Source organism: Theobroma cacao, chromosome 8 (genome assembly GCF_000208745.1).
Source record: "Theobroma cacao cultivar B97-61/B2 chromosome 8, Criollo_cocoa_genome_V2, whole genome shotgun sequence".
In the NCBI taxonomy this organism is placed as follows: domain Eukaryota; kingdom Viridiplantae; phylum Streptophyta; class Magnoliopsida; order Malvales; family Malvaceae; genus Theobroma; species Theobroma cacao.
In genome coordinates this window covers 9,094,902-9,102,825 of record NC_030857.1, presented here as the reverse complement: position 1 = coordinate 9,102,825, position 7,924 = coordinate 9,094,902, and the positions used below count along the sequence as shown (strand labels likewise).

The window sequence follows — 7,924 nt, the reverse complement described above, 5'->3', positions numbered from 1 at the left end:
AAAGGATTGATGACTATTTGAAAAGCCAAAAGTTTAATAGAAGCCGAACTGAACCTAATCTCTATGTGAGAAGTTCTAATGATTCAATCATGTTGATAGTTGCCTTGTATATGGATGACTTGCTGATTATTAGGCCAGTTATTGAATACTTGGAAGAATTTAAAATGCAAATGATGTCTACATTTGAGATGACTGACTTAGGCCCCTGATGACTTATTTTCTTGGGATGGAAGTTCAACAAGAAGTAGATCAAATCATTTTGCATCAGTCAAAATATGCAAGAGATCTATTAAAAAAGTTTAACATGGATGCCTACAAGCCAATCAACAATCATCTTACTGTTCGCAAAAGATTGAGTAAAAGTGATGGTTCAACAAATGCGTATGGTTATATTTACAAGAGTATGATTGGATCACTATTGTTCTTGTCAGCCATTATACCTGACATCATGTATGCTACAAGTCTGTTGTCAAGGTTTATGCAAACACCTTCTTTGTTGCATTTCAAAGTTGCAAACAGGATTCTAAGGTATATAAAAGGGACAGTGGAGGTTGGTCTCAAGTATAGGAAGAGGGATACTGGTGAGCTTCAAGGTTTCAGTGACAGTGATTGGGCAGGGTTAGTTGATGACTCCAAAAGCACTGGTGGTTTTTTTTTTTCATTTGGAAATGTAGTGTTTACTTGGAATTCAAAAAAATAAGAGATAGTTGCACAATTCTCAGCTGAAGTTGAGTATATTGCTACAACTGCAGCTACTAACCATGTTCACTGGTTGAGGAAGATACTTTTGGATGTTGGGTTTATTCAAAAGAAAGGTACTGTACTTCATGTGGACAATCAATTTGCTGTCTCTATAGCTAAAAATCCAATTCATCACGGTCGCACAAAGCATATTTGAGTGAAGTATCATGCACTGAGGGATGCAATGAAGGAGCAGTAGATTGAACTAAGGTACTATCAAACTGACTTGAAATTGGCAGTTATATTTACAAGGGCTTTGGGTAAAGAATGTCTTAAAATTCTAAGATCTCGACTAGGAGTAAACTAGACTTTTGATCACAGGGGTGTGTTGAAGAATGATCATAATTTGGTGAATCAGTGTGCTTGATCTGGGTGAATCAAAGGAGTAGATGTTTTTGGAGGGAGCGAACAGATTTTTTGAAGATTGAAGATAGTCCTTTATTACTCCAAAACGTTGCCATGTCAACTTTACCAAATACTTGTTATGATACGCACCTTTGTAATGTCGTTTTAATTGTTGTTTTATTTCCTATGTATGAAACAATTGTTTGTTATGTTGTTTAACTTGGCTACTATAGTTATGTGTCTAAACGACTTGTTTACTATCGTATTGTTCTTCTTGTTCGATTTCAGTGCTCCAACGTTTTAGGATTTTGTTTCTCAAGGCTGCATCTACACACCTTAGCTAGCTTTTTTTTTTTTAGAAAATATATAATGCTAGAAATGACATAATGAAGGGTGTGAGAATCTTTTAATTTCCAGATATTGAAGCGTCTCATTTTTGTTCTTTTCTTCTTCTTCACAGAGAATTATTTTGTTCATCTTTCTGAGTATTTTTCTGGAAATCTCAACAAAAATAACCAACAGGTTGGTCAAGAAAATTTTATCATGCATTGATCCCTCTTGGGCTGATCGCCATTAGCATATATAGATACAAAAATGGATGTCTACGATATTATACTAATTATGGGCTTGTAGACGCGCCATTGTGAAGAAGAATTTTCCCCAGTACAGATCCTTAGCAAGAAACAAGGATGAACTCAAAAATGACATTACAATCGATCACAAGTGTTTTGCATTAATTGGAGCTTTTATTCTTCCCCTTTAAAATTCTCATTTTTGCATTAATTGGATATGTAATTGGATTTCGTTTCTAGATATAGCATGCATGTTGCTGCAATCGAAGAGATGGAACAATTTTTCAAGGATAAATTGGGTTGAAGCACTTTTATATTGTGTAAAAAAGAATTGAATACGAAAGCAACAGTTGCCATACTTGAGTGGTTGTAAGCAGCAATGATTTTAGGCCAAATATTAAACACGACAAAATTTTAACTTTAGAACATCACAGTTTGCTGATCAAGGACAAAGCATTAGCAGCAGTAAGCATAACAGTCTGAAATTAAAGCATAGTAAGTAGCATATCCATTCTCAACCATCAAAGATGGAGAATGAATCATCTTCTAAGTAGCATCGATCGATCCCTACTTACAATCCAAACCATACGCTTATACATATAAAGAGTATCAAGTACCATCTCCAAGTGAAAGTTCAAGAGAGAGAGGGAGGGAAGGAGAGAGAAAGAGAGAGAGTGATGAGGATTACCTAAGTCCTAACCATGGTTGGTGGGTTAGAAGAGAAGAACCCTAAGGAACCAAAATATCTCCCAGGGTTACATGCAAATGCTTTGAGCTCCACATCCATTGATGGAGTTCTTTCATGATGAAATATTAGAAAAGCTAAATGCAAAAGGACAAACACTAACCCTCCTATTTATAGTTTAATGAAAAGGGGCTAATACTCCCAAAGTTTAGCCACAATGAATTTACAAGAAACAAGCGTTAGTTAACATTTTCTTCCCTTTCCCTAAGGGAAGATGGTGTTGTTTAAAACATATTATATAAAGATCTGACGTGATGTTGGAAAAGCATTTATAAAAACATGACTACATTGCCCTAGCTAGTTTTTAAACCCTAAGACTAGATGTCAATGCACCAAAAAGAAAAAAAAAAACGTTGGGGCGTCCAATGCCCATGATTTTTGCTAAAACTGCCTCATTACCAAGAGGTGATTAGCCAAAGTTGGAGGGATTAGCCATTAAAAGACTAAATTTGAAGATGCGAGGCTTGCATTTTGTGTTGTTGAATTTACAGTTTTTGCAAACCATTTTCTGTTTATTAGCCTTGCCTAGGCTAAAGTTACAAAAAAAGTTTGTTTTAATTGGCCTTTCTGGGCCGGAGATACAAAAAGTATCCCAACTTAGCTGTTCCAATAGCTGAGTTGGAGTTGAGATAAAATGCTTTGGTTCTCTTCAAGGAACCCTTGTTTGAAAAAGATGCAACAGAAAAAACATGCATGATTCTCCAGTTTCGGAGGTGATTTGTGGCCCCTATGGGGGACCTTGTTTGTGCGTGCAAAGGCCCTGATGCCAAGCACGGGCTTTGAGTTAGATAGAGACAGAGGGAGAAAGAGAACCATGGTTAGGCCGAAGGTTGAGACTTTAGAGCAGCTGAAGAAATGTGGAATAGCTAGCTTGGAATGAGTCTCTTAACGATGGGGAACTGCTGGGGCATGAAGAGCCATGGTCACGCCTGTGGCACAGCAAAACACACTGTCAAAGATATTAGTACCCTTATTCCAGTAGATAAATAATTATAAGATTATACAATTATATATGCACAAATGTACTTTAAATTGTCTCTCTATGCATAGCTAAATGTAATATACATAAATGACAGAAAAAAGATTTTTTTTTTTTTTTGGGGGGGGGGGGAGGGGTGGGGTGGGGCCGTTTGTGTGGGTGTGGTGTTGAGAGAGGATAACACCTTGAATAAGTTGTTTCAGACAAAAATAAAATAGTTGCATAAATTGTTCAAGTAGTACAAACCTGATTGCAAGGCTGGAGTAGGTGCAAGAGACATGGGTGCACCATAGTGCTGCGGGTAACTCCCAGTTGAGTTAACCGCCGAGTACTGAAACGGGTGATGTGGATATTGGACACCATATCCCTGACCCGAGGTGTAGCCGGTGGCTCCCCCAGTTCCTTCTCCAAATTGAAGATAGGGGTAGAATGTTGTTCCTGCACCAGTCATCAACCCACCAGGGCCTGCACCATACACTGGATACTGGGCAGTGGCCCCTCCATACACACTGTAGTAGCTCTGAACCATAAGAAGACAATTCAAAACAGTTAATATTTCTGTATGCACGTGGGCACCTACATGCTATTATGGCCAACGTCTATAATATGTATAATCAAGTTCAAGTAACTCCTTTGACAATGTGTTGTAAACAGTCAATCGAAACAGATAGGAAATATAATTCTAGTGCTTGCAATTCCACAAACTGTAAGTGTGAGGGGTGGACCACAGGTCCAATTTCTAATGATCAAGAAGTTGAAGACAAAGCAAAGACACCAGGGCTAGCTGGCCTGCTGGACCAACCAGTACATAGTCTCTGACCTGGACAGGGCCTGCCTGTTATACGTCCCCCGGCCCCTTGAAAATTAGGAGTTTGTTTGACAAACGTTTCTACAAATAATGCATTTTAATCAAGGGTCTCACTGTCACATTTTTATGTCTCTCTTCATTGAGCTTAATCTTACACTGCTCGTTATCTTCCAAAGAAATGTCCATTTTTTCTTAGAAAGTAGTTTTATTATTCTCTTAAGCATTATGATTTTGAAATTTTCTTTCCTATGTTAAACTTGATGATTTATTCACACCAAAAAGACTAAAAAAATTAATTTTGGAACTTCAAACAACATATTATCATAATTTTTTACTCCAAAATCCTAGGCATTCTACATATGACATGTGATTTCTCAAAGTGTTGATGAACAGTAATATCTTAAAAGCGAATTATATGCATGGTTATGGTGCCGTTGTCTAATGGGTTATTTGAAGTAATCTTAAATGCTGTAAAGTTGTTGGTATAAGGTCGGTGATGATCTGCTCACAAGTAAAGTGTTGAGTAATGTAACAACTGATACACAAGTTATCTTCCGCCAGCTCCATCCAACCAATGACATATATTTAAAAAGGCTAAGACCTCAACCAAACTGCCTCAAAATAAATTTGATTAATGATATAAATGCATGGTTCTTATTACTTATTAGTATCATCTATTTCCCAAAATAATTCTTCCTTTTTGAAAGGAAATTAAACAACTTACTACGAAATCCATATATATATATATATATATTAGAATTAATGATAGGTAAAGGGTCATTGTTTTCTTAAAAAGGTAACCTTGAAAGAGCATCCTAAGATGTAGTGAGGATAAAGCAAAAAGAAAAGGAGAAATCTGTACAAACCGTAGGGTATGTGTAATCTGGCGAGTATGGGGAGTACCTGAAAGGGTGTGAAGGCAATGCAAAGAGAAAAAAGAAATAAAGTTAGAAATCACTCAAGAAATCAGTCAAAGTTTGAAATATACATATAAAACAGCCGAAATAGAATAAACATATGAATGAAAGCAGCGAGATGCATTTGCCTATCTTCTGTGATCGTGGGTGTGCATGTGCATGTAGTGCATAACATGAACATTAGTTCTACTGTTTCAAAGGTTCTACTGTTAATCGTTCTAAATTAAACAAGTTTGAGAGAGAAAGCGTCCATCATATGATAGGAATAATTACTTAATTAATTATTATTATTATGTTGTTAACAGTGACACTATGAATATATATATATATATATGGCTCTGATGCATCTGAGTTTCATCAATAACTTTACTTTTGTTGGAGAGAGAAAAAGAGAGAGAGAAGGTGGATGAGCGTGCTTGACAGCCCTAGCTAGTTCGATGGTGTTGGGTGTCCATGAGTTGGCAATGCACGTGCATGCAGCTTCCCATACACACATGGCATAGAGCAGAGGAGAGAGGAGAAAAAGCATACCCATAAACATTATAAGGAATCCCTTGTTGGATGGCATAATGAGGGAAGGTTGCAGCCGAAGGAAAAGCTGTTCCCACTCCCCCTCCAAACCCTGTCTGAAAAGAGCTCATCACCCTAAAATTCCTGCCTGTCCCTCCTGCCAAATATATATATATTTAATTTCATTGATTTTATAACCAAAATCAACTAACAAAATTAATGTATGCAATGCTCCTTTAATGCAGGAATATGCATGTCCTGAACCAAACATTTTGGATAAATATTGGCATGTGTATGCAAATTTTCCAAGAAAACGACGTCAGAAGATGAGAATGAATGTTGTAAAAACACAAACGCACTTCCCATGCAATATTCAAAGGCTGAGTTTTTGTTTTTCAAGAATTAACATTCTCGATTTTTTTTTTTTTTTTGAAGAATATTCATAGCTGTATTTGACTGTGAATTTTTGTTTGCTGCAAACGGAATATTTTCTTGGGCCCTGGCGATCCAAGTTTTTACAGATAATGTTGAATAGGTAACCACTTGCCAGCCTTTGATGATCAGTAACAATAAAAAAACCAAAAACTTTTCTCCAGATCTGATATGTATGCCATCACCCAAAACCTAAATTCAGGTAAAACCAAAAGCATGAAAAAGCTGCTCACCATGCTTTGGAGTAGAGGGTTTGGATCTTTGAACACCCAAAGAAGCCAGATTGCAATTAGCCCTTCTCCCATCGATCACAGGAGCAGCATCAACGCAAGCTCTCATGGCAGCTTCGGGCTCACGAAAAGTTACCTGCAGTAGAAACAGCACATTTTCTGTCTCATATCCATTATCACAAAAAATATCATCCAACTATTAAAAAACAATAAAGTATATTGTACACAAAATGGTCTACTTTCTATTTTGCTTTTCATTTTGTGTAAAATCCATCACTAGATCTTTTATTTACTTGAAGATCTAGTGATAAAAAAAATAATATGATATAAAGATTGGAGAATGGAATGACCAGGTAAAAAGAGAGATAGAAGAGCATACAAATCCATAGCCTTTAGATCTCCCAGTGGCCTTATCAGTGATGACCACAGCCTCCAAGATCTCACCAAACTGCTCAAAGTACTTCTTCATGGTATCCTTCTGGGTCTCCCATGCCAGCCCTCCAACAAACACCTTGGTGTAAGTGGTGTCACCAAACTGACCTGCCAAATTAGCTGGAGTCATCTTTTTCTTGTCCTTTCACTACTCTGAGAATAACAGAAACAACTTAGGATCGATGATCTCTTCTCTTCTCTTCCCTTCCCTTCCCTTGTAGTCCTTGCTCTTCTTCCTCTCCTTGATGGCCCTTGTTTTATCGTTATCACCCGAAGGAGAAAAACAGGTGAGCAAAAAAGAAAGAAAAACCTTGTGGAGTGATATTTTGTATATGTTAAATAAGTCCCTGTAGGGATGCGTGTGGCAAAATATAGATCTAAGTATATGGCAACCAAACCAAGAAGCCACAGGCTAAAGAAAGACAGACCACTGTTACTTGGATTGGATGGATCTTCCCTAGATTTAGAATTAGAGGTGAATTTGGTGGCGTTGATCAAAGACACAATTAGGTCAGAGAGATGGAAAGAGAAAGAGAAAGAGAGAATTGGGAGGGAAGAGAAAGCAAAAGTTGGAAAAAGAGGAAAGCCTCTCTCATAATACGGACATGAATTATATACACATGCAGCCCCCACAGCTTTGCATTCTGTATTTCACTCATTCACGCGCCGTGTTGCCCATTCTTCCACTCCACTACAATGTTTTCGACCACACGTGCTCTTCCGCGACTGGTATTGCTTAATGCAGAATTATTATGTCCGCATAGCTGTACTTTCTATTATTTTAAGAGAATTGGAGGAAATGACAGTCCTAGGCTCAGACTTTTATCAAAACTACGAGACATACCTTGCCCATTTGCAATCATGTTGGGCAAGGTACGTAGTGGCATTAACGGAACGGAGATATTAAGGGAAGGGAACGGGAGGGAATTAGGGAGAATGAAATCAGGCGGGAGGTCAACGGTCAATTATCCAATTGGTTGTTGCTTCTCTCGTTACTAAAGTTGTGATTCTGTGTGTATCTCTTGGTTGGAAAAACACTCATGTGTTGGTAACCTATTAAACTACTATTTTATTGTTCTCTAAGGGGACTGGAAGGCTAATGCGTGTCTCTAATTTTGCAAGTGTTATAATTAATTAATAAATAAATAAAATTAATGGTTGATAAGACAGAGCTAGTATTATTCTGACTAAGGCAAACGCTGTCTTCCCTCTT

At 37.4% G+C, this 7,924-nt stretch overlaps 2 protein-coding genes across 3 annotated transcripts; one reads left to right on the top strand and one right to left on the bottom strand.

The window, feature by feature from the left end:
* Window positions 305-898, top strand: LOC108663019 (uncharacterized mitochondrial protein AtMg00240-like). Its single transcript, XM_018125504.1, has 2 exons — window positions 305-644; window positions 753-898. The coding sequence occupies exons 1-2, from the start codon at window positions 305-307 to the stop codon at window positions 896-898; spliced, it is 486 nt and encodes a 161-aa protein (XP_017980993.1).
* On the bottom strand, window positions 2,026-7,284 carry LOC18592766 (RNA-binding protein 38). 2 transcript variants are annotated; one of them, XM_007019640.2, is made up of 6 exons: window positions 6,659-7,284; window positions 6,283-6,415; window positions 5,639-5,774; window positions 5,057-5,093; window positions 3,629-3,902; window positions 2,026-3,332 (listed from the first exon to the last, which is right to left on the bottom strand). In XM_007019640.2, the coding sequence occupies exons 1-6, from the start codon at window positions 6,839-6,841 to the stop codon at window positions 3,289-3,291; spliced, it is 807 nt and encodes a 268-aa protein (XP_007019702.2). In that variant the 5' UTR covers window positions 6,842-7,284; the 3' UTR covers window positions 2,026-3,288. The 2 variants fall into 2 exon arrangements, with proteins under 2 accessions (XP_007019702.2, XP_017981659.1); XM_018126170.1 differs by having other exon boundaries at window positions 2,026-3,352; window positions 6,659-7,281.